The 26,985-nt window shown below is 42.6% G+C and overlaps 1 protein-coding gene, 1 long non-coding RNA gene and 3 other non-coding genes across 5 annotated transcripts; all 5 read left to right on the forward strand.

The window, feature by feature from the left end:
* The first annotated feature begins 41 nt into the window (after positions 1-41).
* Positions 42-24,158, forward strand: WDR43 (WD repeat domain 43). Its single transcript, XM_071423459.1, has 18 exons — positions 42-315; positions 4,674-4,811; positions 7,193-7,314; positions 11,007-11,127; positions 12,273-12,412; positions 12,895-12,997; positions 14,075-14,139; positions 14,508-14,676; positions 15,162-15,248; positions 16,980-17,111; positions 17,601-17,738; positions 18,546-18,632; positions 19,868-19,899; positions 20,692-20,755; positions 21,597-21,710; positions 22,145-22,214; positions 22,843-22,898; positions 22,996-24,158. The coding sequence occupies exons 1-18, from the start codon at positions 121-123 to the stop codon at positions 23,113-23,115; spliced, it is 1,953 nt and encodes a 650-aa protein (XP_071279560.1). The 5' UTR covers positions 42-120; the 3' UTR covers positions 23,116-24,158.
* On the forward strand, positions 381-3,333 carry LOC139588300 (uncharacterized). The gene is made up of 2 exons (XR_011678612.1): positions 381-1,079; positions 2,817-3,333. It is a non-coding gene; the product is annotated as an uncharacterized lncRNA (long non-coding RNA).
* On the forward strand, positions 7,718-7,795 carry LOC139600374 (small nucleolar RNA SNORD53/SNORD92). The gene has a single exon (XR_011682508.1). It is a non-coding gene; the product is annotated as a small nucleolar RNA SNORD53/SNORD92 (small nucleolar RNA).
* LOC139600346 (small nucleolar RNA SNORD53/SNORD92) lies at positions 12,514-12,597 on the forward strand. Its single transcript, XR_011682495.1, has one exon. It is a non-coding gene; the product is annotated as a small nucleolar RNA SNORD53/SNORD92 (small nucleolar RNA).
* LOC139600367 (small nucleolar RNA SNORD53/SNORD92) lies at positions 16,017-16,095 on the forward strand. The gene has a single exon (XR_011682505.1). It is a non-coding gene; the product is annotated as a small nucleolar RNA SNORD53/SNORD92 (small nucleolar RNA).
* Positions 24,159-26,985: the final 2,827 nt, after the last annotated feature.

The raw sequence follows: 26,985 nt of genomic DNA on the forward strand, positions 1-26,985 counted from the left end.
GCCCCGATGACGCTGCTCGGCGTCATCGGGGCGTGCGGCGCAGGCGCGCGGGGCGAGCACGCGGGCGGTGCATGCGCCGCGCGGGGCGGGCTGGGCAGAGGCGAGGGGAGCGCGCGCGCCATGGCGGCCTCTCCGTGCGCCTTCTCCCCCCGCGGGTGCCGCTTGTTCGCTTCGGCCGGGCCCGATGGGCGGCTGCGCGTGTGGGACACGGCCGGCAGCCGCCTGCAGCACGAGTACGTGCCCTCCGCCCACCTCAGCGCCGCCTGTACGTGCCTGGCCTGGGCCCCAGCCGGTGCGCGGCAGCCCCCCAGCAAGGTGCGTGAGGGGAGGGAGCGGGGAAGCGGCGGGGGGAGGACACGCGTGAGGAGCGGGATGGGGATGGCGGCAGCGGCGACCCGAGCAGCGCTGACGCGTGGCCGCGGCCCGCTCGGCTTCACCCCGCCCTCCCGGCGCCATGTGGCCGGGCGGGCCGGGGAGCGGGGGCGCGGCGAGCGGGGTGAGGGTCCCGGAGCTCCGCCGGGCTCGGGCACTGACCCGTCCCGTCTCCGTGTGGCCCCGGGGTGTGCGGGATGCCCACGTGTGTCCCCCCCTGGGATGGGGGGGCGCGGGGGGAGCTGCTCTCTCTCCCAGGATTGCGCTGTTTAAGGCAAATTTCACGTGTCGGTGGGGGGGGGGGCGGCGCTGGAGGCTTAGTTTTGTGGTTTTTTAAAACAAAAATTCGGCGGAAGCACTGACTGTTGAAAACCATTTGTCTCTCATATTATCTGCGTGGAAGAAGCCTTCCTTGAAGGAGCGAGGTATGTTAATTGATGGCACGTCTTGAGTAATTGAAAAGGCGATGCTGCAGAGCGGGTCAGCTGCTTTGCACCCCCTTAGTTCCCTCTCCGGTAAAGGCAGGATCTCTCCACGCTTCCTTAGCCTTGGAAGTACTCCCGTGCAAGCTGCTACACTGTCTGTGATTCATCTTCCTGAGTCCAGGAATCCTGCAAGAAGGTGTTCGGTAGTTTTATTCACAGCGTGCATCGGGAGTGCTTGGATGTTCTCCACCTTGGATCAAGTTTCAGTTAACATCACCTCAGGTGAACACTGAACCTGAAAATATCTGGAGTGTGTGCTGGGGTACCTTTTCGTCTTCTTTATGTTGAAGTAATTCTTTAGCTGGAATATACCATTTCCTGAGAAAAAAAGAATGCAAAACCTGCATAAAGTATGTGAAATCCAGCCCCTTTTTTCATAAGAACTAAGGAGGGGTTCTTAAAGTGTGTTTCAGTATATCAGCATTTCAGTGTATTTGAAATGTTGTTCAGGCTGTTTCAAAAGGCATAAAACATGCATTATCGACCCAAAGGAGGGCGATATTGTTCTGCTCCGTTGAGCAGCTTTGAAAACTCCCAGGACACGTGAAGAATGAAGTAGAAAGAGTCAGTTTTAGGTGGCCTGAACCTGTTCCTTTGTCATGGAACTTTGCAGTAAAAACGATCCGTTCATCAGTTGCAAAGCTGCATAGGTTCATTGCTCCTAAGTTCACTGAAACTGGCATATGGAAATGGGGTGAATCTGTTCTGTATGAAGTAAAACTAAACTAGATACACTGTGCTGCTGTGGTGCCGTAAGTCAGGCACAGGAAGTTTCTGAGAGGGTTTTAAAACCGTTTTTTAAAATAACCTTTTCTAGAGACACACTCTTAAGCCACACAGGTCTTTGAATTTAAACTGGTTTAAGGTTATTTGAAAGTAACCTTAGCCACCTCTCAGGGCTTTCTAGTTATTCCAGTAGTTTGAATCCTGTCCTCTGCTCCAAAGCTAGTCCATTTTAAAGTGGAGCTGGGAAACATACTGTTTCTTACAATAATTGTGCCATAAAACCTTTAAAAGTCATTGGGTTTTTCTCTTAGACTGAGCTGTAGAACTAAAACTGGGATAGTTATGCCAAAAGCATTTTATTAAATGTGTTTTTTCTGGTGTTATTTAGTCTTTTGCTGGAGAGTTGACATCTGTCTAGGCAGTTCTAGTATCTCTGCCAGTAGGTAGCTATAAATGGTGTTTGGCCAAATTACACTTAAACTCAGTATGTTTTGGACTGCTGCCATGTTCATGGAGGCCATGTGTTGCAGGGGAATATTAGAACTCACGTTCTGAACTGCAGCCTCTGGAACTGCTGATGCAGGGCTGCCTTTACTGGGGTGCTCCCTGCCCACGTGCTTCCAGTGTCAGTCAGTGCTTCCTGTGTGCAGCGTTCATCACCTCCTGCTCCACGCAGGGGTGTCTTGTGCAAGAGCGCACCTCCAACATCCAAAACACCTTCTTCCACTCTCTTCCTAACAAGCTGCAACTGCTCCGTCACTGTCCAAGTGTCCAGACCTTTAGATTTTTCCCCATTTCAGTGTTCTAGGTGTTTTATTTCACATAAAGCAGATTTCTGTTTAGAAAGTCTCAGTGGCTTATCAAGTCAAGGCAGAACATTATGGAAAAATGTGTGCACAGTTCCCTTTCAAGTAATTTCTTTTAATCATATCTACTAATTAAAATATTGTGCTTTTTCGGGCAAAGTTAAAGGATTTCTAAATAAGCTTGAGTTTCCATAAATCTGAAAAAGAAATCAAATGACAAGGAAGTGAATATTTATCCTATCCTGTCCATGATAACAGTGTGCTCTTCTATTTAACACCCTGATCCACAAGTGAATTCCACATGGATGTTAAGGGCAGTTGTCATTTGCTCTGTGTACTAATTTAATGTAGGGTAGGGAAGTTTGATTTTTTTTTTTAAGTTCTTGAAGTTTTTTTTTTTTTTTTTCATCATCTCAAATGTTAACAGGTGTCTGAATTTTCCACTGGCATTTCTTCATGCAGAACTTTCTGATAAAGTGCTCCCCTCATATTGCTGATAAGGGGTGGTCAGTAAAGAAATGCACGTGGAAGAAAAACTGGAGAAACCTTCACTGCCCCTTGCTTTTTCCTGACCCTGGAAATAACTCTGTACTTGTGGGAGTTCTGTTGTGCCTTTGAATTGTTCCAGGGAAATTTGCTATAGCAAACTGAAATGGAGGTAGAAAAAAATTAGTTGAAAGATTTATTCAGGGAAAGGGAATAAAGTCTGTTATTAAGTTTGGTTTTGCTTTGCAGCATGGGTATGTGGGCTAATTGCTAAAACTACTGAAAAAGATGGAAAAGTACCAGAAAACACAGGGGTTGTACTTGCATCTCTGCTCTGTGGCCTTTGTCTTTGCATGTCATACTGCAGTTTCAATTAATTGCCATTAGTTTCTCGGCATTTGTTTTTTAATACTTTATAATACTTTTCTTTCTCAGCAACAATAAAGCCTAAACAAATACTTGCAAAAAACCCTAATTGTAATCTCTTTTCTCAATAGTCTGCTTTTGATGTAAAAGTTATCTTTACAGCAATTTTGTATTTTTTGGTCTAAATCAAAACACTTGTCTTTGCAGAAGGTGTTAGCTCTGTTAAATACAGAAGGAATAGAAAATCCTGCTTCAAAGAACCAAAATATTTATCCTTCACTATCAAACTTTAATATCTTACTTGTGGTGAAAATTACCACATCCTGATTGTCATATTTCTGGACCTGAGTAGAAATGATTTGTCTTCACTGTGTCATGTCTGTTGTAAAACAGATGAGCTACACCACATGGAACCTGAAGAGAGCTGGTTGCTCACATTTTATCGCTCTCCTTGGGCTTCTTCAGGCTGCTTGTCAGTGAAAATAGATCTCTTGTGCAGAGAAGCATTAGCATGCGTGTAATTTTTAAATTGGGGAGAATGCTTTGCTGTGGTGTAACAAACGTAAGGAGACTTACCAAGGTCCAGTTTAAAAACTGATCAGTGACATTAGTGATTTTTTTTTCTTTTCGTGTCCTTGAACAGTTTTTTATTTCCTTTTTTTATTGTGTGTTTGCAATTAGTGATTAACCCAGTGAGAATGAATATGATGACTTCTTCTACCCTCTTTATTTTAGTTTCATGTGTTTAAGAACCAGTTTTATTCCTTCTTCCCTTCCCAGTGATCTGCATTCTCAAATTTTTGGTTAAGGGAGACAAAGTGAAATCCCTCCTTGAGGTGGCTGATAGCACTTGCAGAGCAAGAGTGTGAAGACTTATGAATTTTCTGATCATCTGAGGACCTCTGGTGCAGACAACAGGACTTGGCCAGAGCACTTTCCTTTGAATCCCAGTGACTTCCCTCTGTGGAATGGGGTAGCACTTTCTTTGTAAGAAGCATTATGAATGCTTCAGATTTGCAAGACTCTTTTGATTACCTTTTGAGAAAAAATGATTTGATCATGATCAAGCATTTCCATTTTGTGGATGAAGTATTCTGAATGTGTTAATCTTTACTTCTGCCTCTGGGACAGGAAATTTGTAAAAATCTTCAATGTGTTTTTTTTTCCCACATCCATGTGGTTGGGGTGGTAGCAAAATGGCCTATACCAGGTGTTTCCAAGTGACTCATAGCAAGTTTGTTACCCTTTTTCATGGAGTACAGGATGAATTTCTAGGATTGTGTACACTTCAGTGTTCATTATCTCATTGGTGTTTGTGCTGGCTGTCTGGATCTCAAACTTCTCTTAAGGTTTTTCTTCCCTCTGCTTTAACACTGAGATTAGCCAGTCAGACTGATTTATTTCACAGTTTCTCTCTTTTTTTTTTTTCCAGGATGGCCCTCAGAGGAAAAAACGGAAGTCTGAAGTTGGAGGAGAAGTGGACAAGCAGTTAGATATCCTGGCTATTGGTACAGCAGTTGGTAGCATTTTGTTGTACAGCACAGTAAAAGGAGAATTACAGAGCAAGCTAGTAAGTAATGCACTCTTCATCATGTGCTACCAAATACTGATGGTTTCAGTCAGTTTAGGCCAAAAAATCTTGGTTTCTAATTTAGTGCAACATCGTAACACTGTCCATGGATTTGCTACTTTCCATTAAAAATAACAGTAATGATGAAATTCCTCTGTGGAGAGTTAAATCCTTGGCAGGACTGTCGTACCCTCAGTTCCTGCATGGCATTGTGGAAGGACAGACAACTCATCAGTGCTTGGGAAGTTGTCACACTGATGGATTCTGCTGTAAATTTACTTCCCTTGTGGAAGCTCTTGAGCTCTCAGCACATGATCTTTTTTGAATGATACACAGTGACTTGAATTTTGCCTTTCCAAACTCCCAAGCACCTCCATTTTACTTGTGGGTTACATAACAAGCAAAATGAATCCATATGATTGGCTGTGCAATACTTTTGAGAATACTTGGGTATTTTGCTTCTAAACTCAGAGTTGTAGGTAGGGTGATAAACATACATAAATTTAGAGAAAGCAGTAATTTCTGAGAATTAGGATGCTTGCAAGTGACAGTGACTAATGAATATCAACTCCATTATATGGAAAAACTGTGTTTGAAAAGTGTAGTTGTAGTTTGTTTCAAAACACTCTTTTTCCATAGAAGACAGCAGGTTTTATGAGTACTTTGCTTTTTACATATAGGTTGAATTAAAAGATTATTCCTGTTAAAATAAGAGATGTTACTTTTAGCTATCTTTATTGAACAGAATGTCTTGCTGCAGTGTAGTTTGTCTTGCTCAAAGTTCATTTGCATCAATACCTTCGGGAGTAATCTGAGCAGGCTATTACAATCCAAATAGTGAAATAGACTCCATTAAATATTTTCATAAATAATTCAAGGTTATATTTGGAGCTGCAGAGATTTTGGTTGTTAAGAGAAGTGATACTGCTTAAGGGGTCTTCTGGTTTGATGATAGTCTGCTCCTGAATGCTAATACAAAGGGAAGGCTACTCACCTCTGAGTGTCCTTAAGGAAGGAGGCACTTGGATCTGACTTCAGCAAGACACCTGTGGCTGTTCTTTCCTTTGAGCAGATTTCACACAGTTAGCCTTGTTTGGCTGTGTGTATAAAAACAGCAGGCAGGACAATTTTTTTTTTGGAAGGGATCTACAAAATTGGTCTCCTGTCCAGTAGCATCCCACCCTGAAACTGAAGGGAGCATGCAGGTGTGTAGGTGCTTGTGGTCAAAAAAGGAATGACAAAAGACACAGGCGCCACAAAATCTACAAAGTTGTATCAGTGAATTATACACTTGGCGTGGAAATTGGTGTCTTTAATATAAATGCACAGCAGTGGATTTTGAGTAAAGGGTAGGGCAAAAGAGAAGAGAGAGAGAAAGAAAGGAATGAAGAAAAGTCACCAGTCCTGGCTCCAGCATCAAACCAGCTGAGGGGAGTGTCCAGTGTCCTGGGTCATCCATCGCTCAAGCTTTGTGGGAGCATTTTTTATAGACCAGCTCTGCCCACCCTGGAGCAGAGTTTGTCACTTTCTATGAGAATTGGTTACCATGTGCAGTTTTCTCCAGACCTTTCTGGAAATGGGCTGGAGGGCTTTGGGAGGTCTTTGGTGGTCTGGGTCCCCCCCTGCTGGGGGTGCCTTTTGTCAAAGGCCCACTTTTTGAGTCTTGCCTGTGCTTGTGCTGTGCTGTTCATCAGGGGCCAGAACCAGGATGGACCAGCAAAGTGCTGCCCTACCTTTGCATGGCCCCCTCCTCCAGCCACGTCCTGTTCTTTCCCACAGTGTGTTCTTACCAGCAGTCCTTGGTTGGTTCCCTGGCAGTCTGGCTGTCAGTGTTTGAGACATACACATCAGATTATCTTATGGACTGTCTTCTACATGGCCCAGCACAGGACAGCCGTGGGAGTCACACCGTGCACCTGAGGGCATGGTCCAAATGCTTCTTGAGCTCTGGCAGGCTTGGGGCTGTGGCCACTTCCTTGGGGAGCCTGTGCCCTGCGGGTGAAGAACTTTTCATAATATCCATCCTAAGTCCTTCCCTCCAAACACAGCTTCTTGCCATTCCCTTTGGTTCTGTCACTGTCCACCAGAGAGAAGAGATCAGTGCCTGCCCCTCTGCTTCCCTGTGTGAGGAAACTGTAGACGACGTCTCCTCTCCTCTAGGCTCCATAAGCCAAGCCAAAATACTTATGTGTATGTACCAAAATGTGAAATATCCTCAATTTATATAACTGTCCTGTATGTTCTTTGAAACCACACACACTCTTTAAGATGCCAATGATTGGAATTTAGATCTCAAAAGCACCTTGTTCACATAGTTGGTGTGGGGAAGACTCAGTTGTCAAGACTACTCCAGTGAGTTGACCCTCTGTTATCTTCTGTAGGATGGTGGTCATGACAGTAGAGTAAACTGTGTGAGATGGCATCAAGAGAGCTGCTGCTTGTATAGCTGTTCAGATGACAAACACATTGTGGAATGGAACACACAGACCTGCAAAGTAAAGTGGTGAGTAATGCTGCTTTTCTAAACATTTAGAATTTTTTTTACACTTCCTTTTGTGTGTTTTCTCCCTTGCGGGTTTTGGAAATGCTGCACTCTGCTTTGCAGGCTTTATGCCCACAAAGTGACTGTTGGCTGTTACTTTTCTGAGATCAGAAGTGGTTTTACTAAGGAATGACAGCATAGTTGTCATAGTTAGGTATCTTCCTCTGTGTATTGGAAAGGCAGGATGAAACTGTTCTGAGAGGGGTTTGAATCCCTCCATGCTAACTTTTAGTGACACTGAAAGACTAAAAGTCCCACTAAATACTGAAAAATCTAAATTCTAGAAAAAGAATCCTTGGGTAGATACTGGAAGATCTCATTCCAGTAGAACCTGCTGCATGCACCCAGCTTTGCTCAACAGGCCTTGCTGTGATGATAACCCACTTGGTTTCGCTTGCTGCTGATGTGCAGTGGGGACACTTCCACTTGGCTGTCTGAGCAGGCTGCTACTGTTAAAAGTACTGTTGAGCAAAATTGAGCTTAGTGCAGCACAACAAAATGTCTGGTGTAGGCAGTTATTTTCTTCTGTAATAAAGTCAAATTGTTCTTAAACTTTAAAGAAGAAACCAAGATTTCTATTAACAGTCCTGGTTCCCTTTCTTCAATAAAAGCCTGCTGATGGCCCATTGATCCTTCTCTTGATGTTGTTTCTTTTTTTGTGATGTTTCCCACTGTTGGTTATTACTGCAGTGCTCCTGATTTTATTAAGGCTGGCATGGGCACTGCAGGCAGCCCTTCATCAGTAGCTTCTTTGGTATCCCTAGTAAAGAGATGCATCCTTAGGTTGCAATATGTTAAGACCCTGTGTAAAGTAGCAGAAGATGGCTGTAAAATCTCCCTCTAGCCTTCTCTATCAGACTTGAACACTCCCAGTTCCCTCACCTTTCCCTTTTCCATTATGTGCTCTAGTCCCTGAGGTGCCTTCGTGGCCCTCTGCTGGATTTACTCCACCATGTCAGTGACTTTGTGTCCTGTCCCCCTGAACACAGTGCTCAGATGCAGTTTCAGGAGTTGCACAGAGCAGAGGAGTCCCATTCCTTGACCTGCTGACAGCACTCTGGCTAGTGCAGATCATACAGATCATACACAGCTGAGCTCATTGCCACAAGGACTCCCTGCTTGCTCCTGCTCAGCTTTACTGTGAGGACCGCAAGTCTCTTTCCTTCAAAGCTCCTTTCTAGCTATTTGTCCCCAGCCTGCAGGACTTTATGTTGTCCTCTTCAGGTTTGAGATTCTGACAGCCTGTTTCTTCTCAAGCCTGCTGAGATGCCCCTGAGTAGCAGTCCTGTCCTCCAAGATATCAACTGCTCTCCCTAATTTGGGATTGAGTGTGAAGTTGTTAGGTGTGCATTCTGTCCTGTCCTGAGATCATTAATGGAGATTGGGCAGTTATGGAGGATATTAAGCAGTATTGGGATGTCCTTGAGGGAGTAACACCAGTGACTGGCCACCAGCTGGACTTCATACCAGTGATCACAACTGTTTGAGCTCAGTGGTGCAGCCTGATCCTGCTCTCCTTAGAGACCATCCATTCAGGCTATATACCTCCAATTTGGCTGCAAGGCTGTGTGAGACCTTGGCTTCAGCAATGCTTTTGACAACTTAAATGTGTCTCTCCTCATCAGCCAAGGAGATTGTCTCATTTAGGCAATCAGGTTGGTTAGACATGATTTGTAATTCTATGCTGGATGTGCCCAGAAACTTTTTTTGACCTTTCAGTGGCTGGACATAGTTTGCAGGTGGATTTGTTGTATAACCTTCCCTCTTGTTTCCTGGATTATTCTGTGCATTTATGTTCTTTCCCTGTTTCAAAGGAATGTTCCATGCATTTGTGCTACACTTTTCTGTGGAGAAACCTCTCTTCTTTTTGCCTTCCTGGCATGTCATTGCTGAAGTGCCTTCCTAAAGGTCCTTGTCTTGCAAGGCATCCCACCGTTGTTCTGTGAATCCAGTGAGATCAAAGCTCTGAAGCTGCCCACCGACCTCTCATTCACCCTGTTTGTATCCCACAGTGTGTGTGTTCATGTGCAAGTACTGGAGATGGGTCCCAGCCATGCTGCTTTCTCAGGAAAAGGGAGAGTTTTTGCTGCCATACCTCTTGGATGTTTCCCTCTGCCCCCTCCCATACCAGGGACCATGGTGTGGGGGGACTGTGGTTATGAAATGTCATTTGAAGCATTGTGTTCTTTAATTTTAAAGATGGCAACAGAAAATCATCCCAGAGTGTATAGATAGAAAGTACATGAGAAATGTAACATCATGGTTTTTACATGAAAATTTTCTATGTTAATGTTATGAGTCCTACCTAAGGTAACTCGATTTGGAAAAAGTAGAAGAAATCAGTTCTCCTAAAGTTTTGCCTACCAGAAGGAACAAATTATCCACATCAATTACTCACACCCAATGTACACATGAGGGTGCCTGCATTCCTTAACACCTGTAAGGACCCAGAAATGAATATTTGTGCAACCCACAGAGAAATCAGGATGGTTGCTCCTGGGGTAGAGAGGTGGTATTAAATTTTTTAAATTTGATTTGCAGGTTTCTAGACATGTTCCTATAGAGATATGGACTGCTAGGAAGGGAATTGAAACCCACTACTGTAGGAGTACTCCATAGGGCCACTTCAGGAGGTGTGTGCAGCACACATAAAACCTCTGGCAGAGGGACAAGCTGTTGGGGAAGAGAGAGTTGCTGAAGAGGCAAGACAAGGTGTTGTAGAGAGATAGACTGAAACATTCTGGATGACTTCTTGTCCCTCTGGAGCTTTTTCATGTCTTAAATACTCTTGACTATTTGGAGGCATTCTGGACATGTCCTTTATGAGATCCTGCTTAAAACTCTTTCCTGTAAAAATTATATAATGAATATCCAAAGAGCAAACCAAGGTATTTTTGCTGTACTTTATATTCTGAAGTCTAGTTTAGACTCATCTTTTTAGTACATTTAAAAATACCTTCTTGGTTTATGTTAATAAAGGGTTTAAATTCTTAAGTCATGATCTTGGCTTCTGAAGAGAATACAAAATCTTGTCATACTTTCTGTAAGGTACAGTGTTGTCCACATTTGTGGGCTGTAAAATTTCCAGCTTCTATCAAAAGTGATACAGTAAATGATCCCTGTCTTAGAAAACAGAAGAAGAATTGCTTGGGCAATTCTGAAAGTTATTTAGAAATATTTCCAGGAAGGCTGTTTACAATCAAAATATTAAGGTGAAGTTTATTATTGTCAGTGGCTTCAGAGACTTGGGAGGAGGGTCAGTAACTGAATAGGCTTTGAAACTCTGAATTGTAGTGTTGAGAAGACTTTTTTGAATGGGTTGGTGAGTAGAGAAGTCTTGAAAATGGTATGGCTCTTCTTGCCCTAATTTCAGAAGCAGAAAACTTTGAGAGGAATCAGAACAGAATAAGCAAGTATTAAAAAAGAAGTCAACAGTTCAGTATTGATTTTTGAGTTGTGTTTTTTTTGTAAATTAATTTGAAGGTGAAGTGCAGAAGCAGAATAGCTTTGACTTCTTGACTACTTAAATCACTGGTTTTTAAATTTTACGTTAAATTTTCCATCATGGTGGTTTTGAGATTATCCTAATGAATACTGTTTTTTCTATTTCTCCATCTTTCTCCTTTTGTACAAAAACTCCATCCAAATTCTAGTAAGTGGAAAGGCGACAATAGCAGTGTCACCTGTCTATGCATCAGTCCAGATGGAAAAATGCTGCTGTCAGCTGGTAGAACTATAAAACTGTGGGACTTGGAGACCAAAGAAGTCTACAGAGTAAGTACCTCTGTTAAACTAGGTGCAAAAAAATGCCCTTTTTTGATTGGTGACACTACCTACCTCGTGTTTCCTGATCAGACACCTAAAACATTTCACTGTGTGTGAGGATACAATCAGCAGTTTTGGGATTGCTGGACATTTTTGTTCTGATGGTACCCTAAACTGTGATTTCTACTTGCTGAGAATTGAATGAGGACATTAAATTTTTGTTTCTGAGCATGCTGCCAGCATTCTCTCTCAAGGCTGTAGGAGAAAGATGGATGCTGTTCTTTTTAACTGGGTCCCTCTCTGATACCCTTCTGTCAGGAGATCTCTGGTCACCACCGTATCAGTTACTGCTGGCATGGGTTTTAACATGAGTCCCTCCACAAAGCCTTCGAGTTTCCTTGCTAAACTTCATGTAACTGATGGCATTATCAGTTTTGCTGTTGAAACAGTTGGAAGGCATAGGAGCAACTCCTTATTGTTCCCTGAGCAGGGCTCAGACATTGAGCAAATGGCCATGCTTTAGCTGATCCGTGAATGCTGCCGTGTTCTCTTGCCTGCTAGCAGACAGGACAGGGATAGTCTCTGAATCTCCTGTCAGGTGAGTGTGTAACATGTGCTGTTACTGTGGGCTTGCTGGCACATGGCAGCTACCATGTATGTCTGCATTCTAGAATGACCAAAACCACCATTTGCAAAAGTAGATCGAAGAGCCAATTTTGGGGGGCCCTTGGGGGTGGTGTGTTGCCCAAGTTTAGTGTCAGCACACGTGTGTCCATTGTTTAAGTTGAGAATGCAATTGAATCTAATTCCATTGGAAAGGTTGAAGTGGAAAGCTGGGGGGGCAGAGGGGAATGCTTTGTGACAGTAACAGCAGTACAGGTGGATGCCATTTCTTTTGCATGGATTTAGTCCCACTGAATTTGCCTTTGATTCCCCATTTAAGTTTTAAAATGTTGATAAATATCTGGCAGTGCAGAAGAAGCTTCCTTGATGTACAGAAATGCAAGGAAACTGATCACTTGTTAAAAACCACTGAGCTGTCCTCGTTGACTTAGTAACGCTTGAATCTTTCCTAATGTTTGTTAACTAATGTTTTGATTTTTGCCATATGACTGCTTACGACAATCATGGAAAGATCCTGTCTTTTCTCTTAGCATTTCACAGGCCATGCTACATCAGTGTCATCATTAATGTTTACCACAGTGAAACCTACAAATGAAAGTAAACCCTTTGATGGAATTACAGGACTTTATTTCTTGTCTGGAGCTATACACGACCGATTATTGAGTGTGTGGTATGTAGGCTTTTCATCATCTGTGACTGATCAGTTTTGAGCATAGAGCCATCAAGTGATGGTGATTAAACAAGGTAAAGCAGAAGGGGCACTCTGGAGGAATGCAGTGATGATCTCTTTATTGGTGGTTTCGACTCACTGATTGTTGAGTGAAGACGAGATTTTCCTTGGCTGTGTCTGAGCATGCTTCCAGGTGCCATTTGTATCACTAGTGTGTGCCAGAATATACTGTGTAATAAACTTCCTTGTTCTTGGCACTTCTTGTAAGGTTTATGCAAAGTTTTCTTGCTCAATTTCTCTTAGGAATTACTTTGCTCTTAGAAATTAGAACATTTTCTAAACTGAACACTGAAATGTCAGTGTGGTGCTTTTAGGAGATACCACCACATTTACTAGTGATTTATAGGCTTTGTAATGCTTGTTTGGGGGAGAGAATGCTGCTTGTGCTGTGGTAAATAATGTGTGCTTTTTGTGTCTTCCAGGCAAATCAGATCAGATAGAAAAGAAAAGAATTCTGTGATGTCTTTCACAGTAACAGATGAACCAACTTTTGTGGACCTGACTGTATCAGAAGTCAAAGAAGAGGTAGGAGCAATAGTTTGTAAACAAATATATTCAACAATTTTCACTTATCACATCAGTTTCCTTTTAAGGGTGTAAAGAAAGAGGTTTGGTTTGTTTTTGGGTTCTGTTATGCAGAGATGAGTTCCAAATACCAATTCATGGGTCTAAGAATATTTATACAGCTGCATTTATAAAGCTGGTAGTTTGAAATGCTCCTTTTCAAAGCTACTAACTGCAAATTCAGTGAGCTTTTTTCAGAAATGTTTTTCATGATGGCAGAAATGTCAGTTGCTTCCTATTTAGAACAAGTTAGTAATTAAAATGGTTGTTAGAACTTAGCAGCAAAGAAAAACACAAAATAAATTATTTCTAAAAATCTGGTTTGGGTATGGTCCTGGTTTATTTCTGATTTCAAGTGTTTTTGGCAGTGTAACTGCATTTGGAATTAAGTAGCCTTGAATGAGTTAAAGTAGCAGTGTACATTTGCCAAGTCTCTCAGTTTTAACAGCACAAGTCTTTCAAAGTGGTTGCCTTTTGAAAAATGTGTGAATGTGAAACACATTCACAAACTATTCCCATAATTATTTAAAATGTTTTTCTCCTGCTGCCTTTTAAGTTCCATTTCTCAGAGCAGTATTTCATGCTATATTTTTCTAATATTTCCAGTTCCCTCTTCCTGCATGTATTGGAGAGTATTCAGTAATGTACCCTTGCCATTTGGTTTCTCAGAGGAGTCATCTCAGTTTCTTTCCTCTAAGCATATTCACAGTCAGTGCCTTTGCAGAGCTGTGCCTCTAGACATGTGTCTGCTGCTGTGCAAACTGTTTAACTCAGTGCATATTACCAGTGATAAAGTACAGTTGTGAGTTATTTTAGTAATCTTCTAACACTTGTACTGAATGTTCCTGAGTGATTACATCTTTGATCTTCTTTTCAGATTTAGTGTCATGTTCTTAAATACTGAAAAAGTTCAAATTGTAGCCATACAGCTGTCTCTTGATGTCCTGAACTTCTAGAAGGGCGTCTCTTGATGTCCTGAACTTCCAGGAGGGTTTTTCTTTGATCTAATGAAACTCTTCTTACTGTGCCTTCTTTCAGCCTGTGAAGTTAGCAGTTGTGTGCAGAGATGGGCAGTTGCATTTATTTGAACATATCTTGAATGGGTAAGTTAGGATTCATCTGGAGGGTGTCTTTAGGAAAGGTCTGGGGTTACTGCAAGGCAAAGCTCAGTTTTGTTATGCTGCTGCCTTTAAGCTCTCGTAAATGCTTGTGAACCAGATTCCAGCTGCTTCTTTGTCTTGGGTTACTGGGCATGTCATTGAAGAACTCACTTGTTGGGAACTATGTTGCACTTTGGTATTATGTGTGGCTTTAACCCAGATTTTGTGTGTCTGTGCCTCAGCCACCTGTAAAAGGTGTAAAATGGCTGAGTTTGCTGAGGACCTGCTAATGAATGATGTTTAGATGTGCAAGATATTGAAGTGTTCAAGCTAAACATCTTGAATTTTTTTAATTCTTTTTTTTTTTTCAGTTATTGCAAAAAACCCTTAACATCAAACTGTACCATTCAGATAGCAACACCTGGGGATGGGGACTCCACACCAAAGCCAGTCCCTATTCTAGCAGCTGCATTTTGCACGGACAAACAGTCTCTGCTGCTGGTGTATGGAAACGCCTTACAGCCCATCATAGAGAAAGTGGTATGTAAAACTTTAACAGAGAGGGTTTGCATTCTGTAATATGCACTGCATGCTGCTTCCAGTTGGAGAAATTTTGGGGTTTATTATTTTTATTTTTACTGTTTTGAAGGGATATAACAATACAAAACATATATCATTGCCCTTGTTTTGGGAGCTGTGACTGTTGCCCCCAAGCTGTTTGGAAAGGTGATTTGTATTCTTTCATTTTTTCAGTTGGAGTGCAGGTTTATGCCATTGCTGACTGATTCTTGCCATTTCAGCTCTTGCTGAGTTAGGCCATTGAAACTTGTTTTAATACAGTCCCAGTTTAGCTGTATAAATGTCCTTGGAGAGTATAGAGATATGCAAAGGAGCTGCTATTCTAGAGTGAAAAAAACATTAATTCTAATTTATACCATTGGAATTTGTTCTCATTTTTCAGTAGCATAATGAATCACAGGTGTGAGTGTCAAATATATTTATTGGTTTTATTCCTGTCCTCCTAGTCTTTGAACACCAGTGAATCCCACATATGTTTGGTACGGGACATCCAGAAAGTGTTGTCACTTAAAACAGATGCTGCTGTAACAAAGGTGAGCTTTGCATGAAGTGTGGTTTTGTTGCTTCTCTTGTTTTACTTCAGAAACGAAGCAGGTAATATTCACTGCTCTCTTAAAATGAGATTGGATTTCTGGATGGACCTGTTCAGAGCTGCAGAAGTAGCTATAGATGTCCATAGCGCTCAGGCAGGTGTGGGCACAGAGATCTTCATGGTACCTGTGTGTGTGTTCTGGCACGTGTGAGAGCACACAGTGGCCCTCCTGTAACTCAGCAGATCTGCTTGAGAGACAGGATTGATTGGTGGGGTTTTTCTGCCTAAGATCAGTCCTTCCCTTGGAGTCTGTTGGTTTGTACAGCCTCTTTGACCCTGATGGTTTGGGGTGAACGTGGGATGACTTTGTTTTCGAGTCTAAATAAAATGTAGTGGAACCTTAATGGGCAAGTCCTTTTTGCTCTTTCTTGGTGTGGCCTTCATGTGTTCCTGCTCACAGGGACCTGGGAACGTGAGCTTGGCACTTGCATGGCAGCAGTGTCCACTGAGGCCACTTGGCACTGTGTTCTTTCATGCAGGATCCCCTGGGTGTTTAGAGACAGGCTGTAAAGTTCTTAATCATTGTGCATATTCAAGGCCTTGAAGATTTGAAATGCTTGGAATATCAGTGAAGTGAGCAGACAGCACTTCAGTTATCTACTGGAGCTGGTGCTCCATCAGCCAGGCAGGGTTTTGTGCTGATTGCTCAATCCTGGGGCTGGTGGGTAGCAGGGCTGAGCTGCAGGGCCAGGTGCAGGGTCTCTGTGGCATGCAGTGATGATACCCATCTTGGTTTCGCTTCTTGCTGAATTCCAGTGAAGACGCATCTCTCTTGGCTGTCTGAGCATGCCCTGTGGGGAGAAGGTCAGTGATGAGTGTGGTGAGCTAAGGGCATAGAATTTTATCTATGGTGTTCTATGGTAAAATTCTTGATGCAGAAAATCAACTTTTTGGAAATTGGAAGTTGCTTTATTCAGTGTAGTAGATTATACTTTTATCACTTCAAAAAAAAAAGGCCTGGATAGAAGTGCTATGGTTTAAAGAAATGTTCTGGAAGTGGCAGAGAATGCATTTTTGATATTCTGGAAGCGGCATACTGCCTTACATTCTCTGTCAGTCAGGGGAGCATTTGGTTGTTAAATAGAGAATTCCATCTCCTATGTGTTCATTGAAGATGGTACCTTAGCTTGTTTGGTATAAACTAAGGTGTCTCTTTTTGTCACTGTGGTCACAGCCTAATTCAGACAGCTGAGTTCTGTGTTTGAGCAATCCCTAGAAGAGGAGAGTTGGGATTGAAGGGAATACTGACTACCTTTTGCTATTACATTGTGTTGCTTTTCTTGGTCAGTTATTGCATTCCAGTGGATGCTGAATTAATCTGCATGTGGTTTTATGGAGCTGAATGTTAGCACAGGTGGTATCTATTGCCAGCAAAACATCCAAGCATTTGTTGTTGGATACAAACAGTTCTGGGAATGTTACAGCAAAAGCTTGTAAGAAGAGTGGTTCACAGGTAATTCCCAAGAGACCATTGCTTTAGGTAATTATGAAAACTGTCTGTTTCTTGATGTTATTAATTCTCTTAAATATGTTGGATTTGCCTAATATTTATGTCAAGAAAATGGGTTGTGTCAGGCTGTGTGAGAGTTGCAGAATAAAATCCGTATTTTAAATGGGAAGAAAGCTCAGGATGCCAGCAGTTCATGCAAATGTTGTTCTCTCTGTGTGCCAGGTAAAGACACCTGTGGTGAACTCGGACGCCAAAGTTCTAGTACCTGGCATTCCAGGACATAGTACAGCTGTCAAAACTCCAGCCTTGGGAAAGGAGAAAAAGAAAAACAAGAGGAAACCAGGAGAGACAGAGGTAAAGGGCTTCTTATTTCAAACTCAGCAAGACTGGAGAAACTAGAATCGTAAATTATCATTATACCTTCTTTAGGTGAACTTGGATTTGCTTTGTTTGTTGTGGAAGAAAGGTTAATGTTACCATCTTTCTGTATGAAAGAGATTTCCCCTTCTCAAAACATTTCTTTCATTCAAGCCCTCTGTACTTTGCCTGTGGTTTTGCCAGCTTGTTGCAGAACTTTGTCACACACTTGTTGCTCCCTATGCCAAGATAGATTAGTGCTTTTCAGCCAAAACTTCATCTGCCTTTGTTTCCTCATGCTGTCTTCTCTCAGTGCATTTAAAAGAATACACAAAATTTGTGTTCTTCTCCAGCAGAACTAGTGGGAATGCTCTAAGTTAGGTACTTTGCTTTCAGCTGACATTTGTGAGAAACCACTCTGAGACAGCACTATTTATTTCCCCTTATTTCTTATTTCCCCTTATTCTCCTAATTTCCCCTCTGCAGGAGAGCATCGAGGAGCGCCTTGGGGCATTGGATATTGATGTGAGCAAAGTCAAAACTCCCGGTGGCCTTCCCCAAACAGACAGCTTTGCTGTGCTGCTGGTCCAGGGCCTGGAAAGCAATGATGCAGAAATCTTAAATGTAAGTCTTGCAAGTTCAGTGTGTGCTGTTCAGTCTGTGCACTGGGACTGGTGGGGAGCCTCCCTGAAAGTAGGGAAGGCTGAACAGTTCAGAGCCTGTTGTTTCTCCCAGCTGCTTTTTGCTGATTTGCTGCTCGAGGCAATGCTATTGTGAATTGGTGTTACTTTTCTCTTGTTATCTGCCTTTCTTTCTGAGTCAGTCCCTGGTCTTTGAGGCACTTTGTTTATGATAAATTTGTTATGTCACAGTTCAGATGTTTTACAAGTGGTGCTACCAATGCACCTCTGTTCTCTTTAGCTTGGACTGGAGCATAATCTGTGCTTAGTCTTCCTGAGGGTACATTTTTCAGGCAGGTACTGTTTGAAAAATGAATTGATGACAAGTTTCACTTGAAAAGTTTATCTTTGCATTTGGACATAATAGTACTGGGGCACAGAACTGTTAGGAATTTGATGCTGAATAGAAATTTCTTGTCACAGATGCTAGTAAAAGGCATTTATTTATGGAAATCAGAAAATATCAAGAGAGATTTTCATGTGTCTGTAATGCATGATTTTTAACATGGGTCAGGTGGACTAAAGGCAATGCTCGATTGTTTTAGATGGGTTTGAGTGCCTCTACTTCATTAATTGTACCTGACTTGGAAAATGAAACTCCTTTTCATAGCAAATCTTTTGGTCATTATCCTCAGCATAAAAATAGTGGAGTAGGAAGAGAGATAACAGGCAGGAATTTTTGATTTTGCTGGTTGCCCATACACATATTAAAGCTGAATTATTCTCTGATCATATTTTTTTATTTTAACAGAAAGTGCTTAACACAAGGAAAGAAAATATAGTAAAAAACACAGTAGCCAGAATGCCTATACATGCTGTCATTCCCCTGCTGCATGAGGTAAGAGAGCCTGCACTTCTTGTACTGTCATACAAGCCACATTTGCCTTCCATCTACTGAAATCCAGGATATGGCTCTTTATTTTTGAAATGGGATTGGTGCCGTAGGAATACTGAAATTTAATTTATCCCTTAATTTATCCCTGATACACTTATCTTTTCTGGCTGAAGCTTAACCAAAGGACCAAGTGTCACTGTCTAAGCTAGGAAGAGCATTAGATTATGTATTACTATCTTAAATGATTATGTGGGAAAAAAAAGGGAAGAGATTAAACAAAAGCTTTTTTAGTCCACGGCAAACAATCACCATTACAACTTCTTTTCAACTACTAATGTGGACAATAATTTGAAGCATCAGAAAGTCCATTTTGCTGTACTTGAACTATGAACATCACTTAGTAGTAATTTAAAAGGGGTTTGGCTTCTGAACTGCTTATTCGGTGATATTAAATAAACTCTTTGGACAGAAATACTTTAATGATTAGCCTTGACTGGACATTACTTTTTTTAAACCAAACGTTACTTAGTATCTCTTGTGATGGGAATGATGTTCTATTGCATAAGTTAATGGTTCAATTTCTTTTTTGATTTCTATTTTAATGTGCTTACCACAAATAAGATTAATTTTTTTAATGGTACTGATCTTAACTGAATTATACAGATGGCCTGGTGCTGAATGTTTGGTCTTGCAGCACCTTCTTAGGCTTATTTTAATGAGATGCTGTGTTTCTTCCCTGGGACCTTTGTCAGGGGATCTTAAGGGCAAATGTTTAGCTCTATAATCTCAGTGGATGGTCAGACCTTTGTGTAACTGTCTTCTCCCAAGCTTGAAATTTGTTGTGTGAAATGGCCATTACCTGATAGTTTCTTCACTTGTTTCCCCAACTTTTCCACCCTGTAACAATGCTCTACTAAGCAGATTAACAGCGATGAAAAGTAAGAGGTTTCCTCCTACTTATTCCTGCCAGGTTTAAGCTTCAGTGGATATTTTGCATGTTAGAAGTTCCAGCTTTCTTGTAATACTGAAACCCAGTTTCTGCAAGTTACTAGCCTGTTAGAGGGTGGTAGAGCCAGCAGTTTAATTTTCTGGAGCCTGGCAGTGGTTAATTCTAGCATACTTCAAATTCCTGGAGAACTTTCTGCCCCAGTATTGAGGCTGTCAAATGATCTCATGTTGGGGTTTTAAACTCATCATGTTTGTTACTTATTGCTGACTGGTTTTTTTTGTCCTTTTAGCTTACAAAGAGATTGCAAGGCAACCCATACAGGTAAGAGACAACTCAGCTACATTCAATTCACCTAAAACTTCTCATGTGTGTGCTACCGTCCCTCCTGCCACGTGTGTGATAGATTTTCATAATAACTGCAATTAAACTGCAGCATCTGGAGGTAAAAACTCACCTTGTTGAGGTGAAAAGAGGAATTTAAACACGTAAAGCAGTGCTTGGTCAGGGTAGCTGAAGTGAAATAAAAATGGAAAAGGATACCTGAAATAAGTGTGTAACCCTGAGAATGTAACTGAAGGCCCCAAATGTTTATATTACTGACCTGATCAATAAATAAAATAACTCTCAGGTGTAGAGCTTGTGTAATTATCAAATGTATTTAGACATCTCTTCATGTCGTGTTTAATAACAGAACCAGCTTCCCCCTCTATCTTCTTATGTTGCCATAAGGACAGCTTTGTTGATATGGGCTGTGCTGAGTTGTGGGGGTTAGGTTGGTTTGGGTTTGAGTTTATTTTTTCTAAATATAAATTCCCTCATTGTAGGTGGAGCATGCTTTGATCTTTTATTCATTTGGACCATCCATAAAAGATTTCAGAAGCACAGACCCCTGAGCTTGCCTAGTTTAGTCCCTTACTGAAATGTCTGTTCCTTTCCTAACAAATAACTTGCATACCTCGTGAGGATAGCCAAACTACATTTCCATCTGCAGAGAGCATTTATCTTGCTCTCTAATTAAAGAGGAACTTTATATAGAACTGTTTAGCATCTAGGATGTGAAATGGGTATCTCTCAGACAGTATCTCTTGGATATAATTTATTTCTCTTTTCCAGTGCCTCACTAATGGTTCGATGGCTGAAGTCTGTTTTTACCGTACATGCATCCTACCTTTCCACAGTAAGTAATGTTCATTCATGCCCATGCACTTAAGTAGAACTACATTTAAATGCTTAAATAAGTGTATTTTCTTTCTTCAAGAGTCTCTCTCCTGCTCTCTGCATATGGCATTGCCCAAATCAATGTATAGAGAGCTTTGCTTACACGACTTTTGCTGAACCTACTGCACATTGCTGATAAATTGTTTGTCTCAGTCATTCCTGACATAATTATAGCCATCCCAAAGTCAAACTAAGATAAGTTACGTCACATCTGTGAGAGGGAACAAAATTACTGCCAAAGACTAATCTAGCCTGTGTCACTAGATCTTACAGAACTAAATTTTCTTTGTTCTTGTAATGCTCATATTGAGGCTGTCTTGGGCATGGCCAGATTTATAGGGTAAGGGTGTGCCAAAGCTGGCAGTCCAGCCTTGCCTTACAAGTGATGGATGCAAGATTCTTGCTGGGTTAAGAAAGAGACCTTTGGGCAGTGTCAGTCCTTTCTGCCATTTGTTATAGCATTGCTGAGCAGCAGAACTTGCACCCATTGCTGAGGCTACATTGGGACACTGGTGGATGTTCACAGCTTTCTGAACAGTGCTTTGCCCCTGTGTGTGGCACAGACTGGGAAGGAGAAGGAGGCTAAGAACTGCCATGCTTTAAAAGTAGATGATACTTCTAAACGTGGCTAAGTGTTAATTGATCAGGCTGCAGGTGATTCCTCAGCTCTCCCTTCTGTCTAGAATAATGTAAGCAAGTGTTGCTTGCTCCAAACATACAAAAGTAGTTTAAAAAACAAAAACATTTGGGATGTGTTTGTTAACAGCTTCATTTTTTTTTCATCTGTCTCTTCTCCCAAGTTGCCAGACCTTATTCCTCAGCTGGGAATGTTATACCAGTTGATGGAGAGCAGAGTAAAAACTTTGCAAAAGCTTTCCCGTCTGCATGGAAGACTCTTCATTCTTGTCACCCAGGTAAGCTTCAGCTACATAACATGGGATGTGCAGAGATGTTGTTTGACTTCCTGTTGGGATAGCAGCTGATGTGATTTGTCCTGGGCACCTTAATGCAGCTGCTGTTCAGGGATGCTGGTAATGCTCAGGGCAGGCCATTAATTGACCGTCCTGTCAGTCCCTGCTCACTGGGACTGTTTTGTCCTGTCAAGTGTGTCTGCTCACCCATAGAATTTGAAAGAAGAGTAAATAGGAGGCACTGGGCCACTTTGGAGCAGATGCCTCTCTGATTTTACTTTGTCATTTGTACTTTTTTGGCTCTTAAACCAGCACCGTAAGTGAATTCATGTGTGCTACCCTTAACGTAGCTTTCATTTACATTGTTAGGAGTTTTGTTGTCTTTTAAGGTTGAAATATATCATTTAATGTAAGGCTAATCTTCAAATTCCATTTAGGTTGCAGCATCACAAACAGTTCAGGATGTACCTGAGGTTAATCAGACTGCAAAGCTGGTCTATGAGGATGGTAAGTGTTACATGCTAAGTGTAGCTCATCTCCTGAATTCCCATGACAGCCCACACTTGATGGCTGTTCATCATGCACCTGTGCTTATCTACCACTGTACAGTCTGCAGATTGAGGGGTTTTGGGAGATGTCCATGGCAGGAAAAGCAGTGGCTAATGATGTAGACATCTTGTACTTAGTTACTTCTTCCTTGCCTTCCTTTTATCTCCTTTAGTTCCCTCCCAGCCTTGCTTCACAAATGAAGAAATCAGTGAATTGGAAATCCAGTGTGCTTTTTAAACTTACCTGGTAACCTAAAATTTCTAATGTTACCTGCCCTTGTGTTAAGGTAGATACAGTGAAGGCACTGCTGTGTTTGAGTCAGCAGGACATCAATATAGGGGATGTCCATTGTGTGTGAGTGTGTACTTCCAGTTTGGCTTTTTTCCTACTGCGTCTTCACCTGTGTACTGGTAACAGGAGTGACCTGCTCTTAACTGGTGTTGGTTACCTCATCTCCAGGTAGAATCAGTTTTGGTATGGAAATAGCACAGTTTGAACACTTGGCAGCACATGGGACTGGACTTTGTTTGTACAATGACATTTTAAAGCCTGTTCCCCAGACTGAGAGATTGCTTTCTTTTTGCAGAGTCCTCAGAGGAGGAAGGCTCAGATGATGAGATGATTGCAGATAAAGACTCTGACGTAAGTGGAGTTGGACCACATCTTCTCCCATTTGCTTGTAGCAGAAATGGTGTGACTGACAGAGGTTCAAACATTTCTGGTTTTTTTTTTCCCCCAGGAAAACTGGGATGAAGATGAAGAAAAAGAGGAGCAATCTGATGAACAAGACATGACTGTTGAAAAGGAAATCAATGGTGATTCTGATTTGGAGCCAGAAAACGAAAGTGAAGAAGAGTAACAGCACGAAAGAGTAATTTTAGCGGTTTGAACAAGTGGGCCACCAAGCTCTTTGATTCTGGATCCTGTTGCTGAAAGATGCTGCACTTGCATATCAGGAGTGCAGAGCAATGCACAGCCTGTGTGCAGAGGCACCTGTGGGGCACTGCATTTCTGAATCCAGAATGTGTAACCGTGCCAGCCTTCTCTCGCCCTCCTTCCCTGCGCTTACTTAGAGAAACATTTCCTCCACCTCCTGGTCAGATTATGCCTGTCACGTGGACATGCATTTGTATCTCAAGTGAAATAAATCTGCCACCGCTGTTTGTGTGGGAAACTTGGTTCAGCTTTACATTGAATTTGTTTCAGATATTCCAGGATCAAAGACAACTGGTCTATACCTTCTTTCCATGCTTCAGTTAGCAATAGCAAGTGGGCATCCTTCTGATTTTTTTTTTTAAAGGAAACTGAAAAAAGAAAAAAAAAAAAAGATATTTTTGTAATATTTAAATTCTGTCCTGAAATTCTTTTCTTTCCCCCCTTTCATTGGCTTAGCCATACGTTGGCAATATGTAAATGCCAACTTGACTCAAAAATGGATTTTTCCTTTTTTTTTAACAAATTTGAACTCAAGACTTTTATATGTATAAATCAATGAATTTTCTTGTGCTTTAAAAGGACATTAGAACTATCACTGGCTCCTGATTTTGTTTTAATGGAGGCTGTATATAAGTTTAATGCTAACCCAGAGGCCAGACCAAGTTGAATTGGGTGGGGAGAGGGGAGTGACACAGGGAAAGGAGAAGGTGAATGCTTGTGAATACATAGCACAGAGCTATGCCTTTCTTATGGATTTTTAATCTTTCAGTGGCAGAACAAGGACAGCTATTTGCTCAGCTAACGGAAGCTGAAGTGGTGCAAACACATTTTTAAGAGCAAAACAAGTAAAGGTTTGAGCCATTCACCACTACAATGTACAATAATATATTTGTCTATAAATGGAGCTGTTGCAACTAAATACCACCCTCTTTGTAAAGTGAATAAATATACATCTCTTTTACCAAATACCTGTCCTGTGGTGTTTGTTGAGAGAGACCTTAGGTAGCTTCAGGTGGTGGTTAAAGATGAAATACTGCTTGTAGAAAGCAGATTTCTAGTGGAGGAGGAAGGCAGCCTAAAAGGTTATGATGTTCTGCAAAGCATCTGTTGTTACAGGCTTCTTGTCTCCCTCCCTTTTAGTCATATCCATTGATTTGTCCACAGCTTGGCTTGCACTGGGGTTGCAGCATTGTCTGGATGAGGGCATTGTGTCATGGACAAAGCTGGGAGAGATGTTCTTGGCTTTGGAGAGCTGGAGGTAGAAAGGCAGCAGGTGGAAGCTTTCACAGTCTTCAGAGGGTTTTAACTGACAGTAAATCAGTCTTACTACTGTACACAGCTGGGCTTTATTTGTTTTCAGTTCTGAGATGCTGTGAAAGTGCGTGCCAACACTTGTGCATTCATTGTACTCAAGCCCCCAGAGGAGGCTGAACTGATGAGTCAGTTTTTCAGGCAATCCTGCTGTCACTGTGTGCAGGCAGGCTTTGGGTCAGGCAAAACAGGGGTGTCAATGGAGGGGTGTTCCCTTGGGGTGAGTGCTGGTCTGCTGAGCCTTTGATGTGTGGAGAAGTGCAAGGAGCCAGCTGTGTTTCAGTCCTGCAAGGTCCTCCCTGTGTCTGCATCCCAGCCCTTCCAGAAGTTGAAGCAGAAGCCCTGGATTGGGGTTACAGAGCAGAGTATCCTGTTTGTGCTGTTCAGGTGTGGGGAATGGTGGCATTGGGAACTTGCCACCACTGCCCCTTGTTACTTGTAAGGTTGGCATAGCCTGTGTCTATCATTCCTATGCACCAGAAACTGTTCCAGAGTGGGGCTGGGGGAGAACCTGGCAGCAGGAAGAGCAGGGGGATCTTAAGAGCATTTTGTTCATTCTTGGTTCTCACAGACATTTAGATCCTGTGAATCTGTTACAGTGACAGCCAGCTGGTGGCAGGGGGTGAGTTCTGGTCTCTTGCTTTGGGGTTAGGACAGCCAGTTCACCCTGCCTTCAGCCCTGAAGCAGCTGCTCTGTGTGACGCTGTGGCTGTGGCAGCTGCAAACAACTGGGCTCCTTGGTCAGAAACTGCCCTCACCTGAGAGCTGCTAACTGACCATGCTGTGCACTTTGTAATCCTGAAAACTGTATCTGCAAAGCCAAGGTCTCAGCCAGTCGAGGACTAAACTGTGTGTCTGTCTAGAGAGACTGGACATGGGATAGGTCCTCCCTTCTAATCTAATCCTGGTAGTTTGGGAGCAATGAAGAGAATGAAGAGGACAGACCAGCAGCTCATTTGGAGCAGTCGAGGTTGGATGAGAATTTGTGAGGAGTCCAGTGCAAACCTCTGCAGTTAAGCAGCCAAGAAATCAATAGGACAGAAACCCTCAGGTGTAACTTTGGGTTTTATTTGCCCAGCTATTACCGTGTCTCATTTATGGGTGTGTGTTTAATGTCTGTCCAGGCACCACTGCAGGGCCTCTGGGATTTTTGTTTGCTGCTTTTCGTGCAGTGGCCTTCCCAGTTATAGAAGCAGATAAACCGACTGTGGTAAGGAGCAGTACCAGAGGTGGCCAGAGGGTGCCAAACCAGCTCCACATCACAGGAACAAGCTATGACTCGCCTTTGAGGATGGCGTAAGCGCATCGGTACTAAATGCACCCTGCTGTAAGGCGGGGTGGTTCACGTTCATGCCTCTTGTTATGCTCCCGCTTCCAAAGGGACTTAGTACCCCACCAGCACTGGGGGTGAGAAGTGTTTGTTACCTCCCTTCCTAAGTATTTCAGTGTTCTGTCTGATTCTTGCAAGTTTCATAGGGGAATAAGAGCTGCCCATGTGGGATGTGCACCTGTGTCTGTTATAAGCTGTGCAGTCTCAGAGTTATGGATGTTTTGCTTTCAGCCTCCCTCTGTGCTATGGGAAGTGATTTATTTGTTTTTTTAAAAAAACCCAACAAAACAAACATGTTTTTGGGTTCATCCACTAAATTACTTTTGCTAATGGCCTTTCTGTCCCAAAACAAGTATCTCAATGACCTTGGTTAAGTATAAACAAAAGTAAAACATGCTGTTGGAGGGGAGGAGGATGACATAGAATGGGAGAAAATAAGGAAAGGTTTAGGATGCACAACCAGTTCTTAGAGAATTCCTGATTTCTGGCAATGGGCACAGTGAGAGAGTTGCTTTGCTGCCATGACCATTCATCTGTGGGGAGAGCAGCTGCTGGGGCTTCCCCTATTCTGCCTCCAACATGTGGACTGTATGGCCATGATTTTGCCAGAATGTGGAAAACACATCGTTTGAATGTATTTTGATATTGTTTGACATCACCTGAGCGGAGCAGTTTGGTGGGCAGGATGCCCTGTGGGCAGGATGCCGTGTGTGCAAGGGCTGTGGCAGGGATGGGTGGCTGGCCCTGGCACTGGCAGTGTTATTTTCCCAGGCAGGCTCCTGATCCAGCTGTGGGGGAAGGCAGCAGCAGCTGTATCAGCGCAGCCAGCAGCAGCACATGGAGGAGACCCTCATCTGCACAGAGCCCGTCACCCCCATTGCTCCCCCATGGCAGCGAGGGATGATTCCGCCGCAGGGGAAGGGCTGCAGCAGCCTGGAGACTCCTTCAGCCAGGACTTGTTGCAATCTCCTTCCTGCAGCTGTGCCTGGAGCATGTTGGCCTGCAGTGGTGCTGCAGGGTCCCAGGGATGCTGCTCAGCTCAGGGGGCAGAGTGTGTACAAAAGCTGCATTTCAAGTGCTGATCGTGAGACCCCGGAGCCGCTGGCAGGTGCAGCAGCTCTTCTTCATTCTGTGCAGGTGAGAGCCCAGCCT

The sequence above is a fragment of the Agelaius tricolor genome, unplaced genomic scaffold (assembly GCF_023055355.1).
Source record: "Agelaius tricolor isolate 1412-34295 unplaced genomic scaffold, bAgeTri1.0.p SCAF_1, whole genome shotgun sequence".
NCBI classification, from domain to species: domain Eukaryota; kingdom Metazoa; phylum Chordata; class Aves; order Passeriformes; family Icteridae; genus Agelaius; species Agelaius tricolor.

Bases quoted from the DNA above. Each gene is read 5' to 3' on its own strand.
- WDR43 (XM_071423459.1), top strand. From the start codon at position 121: ATGGCGGCCTCTCCGTGCGCCTTCTCCCCCCGCGGGTGCCGCTTGTTC. The intron at 11,128-12,272 runs GTAAGTACCTCT...CTTTTCTCTTAG, and splicing joins AGACCAAAGAAGTCTACAGA to CATTTCACAGGCCATGCTAC. The intron at 12,998-14,074 runs GTAGGAGCAATA...GCCTTCTTTCAG, and splicing joins TATCAGAAGTCAAAGAAGAG to CCTGTGAAGTTAGCAGTTGT.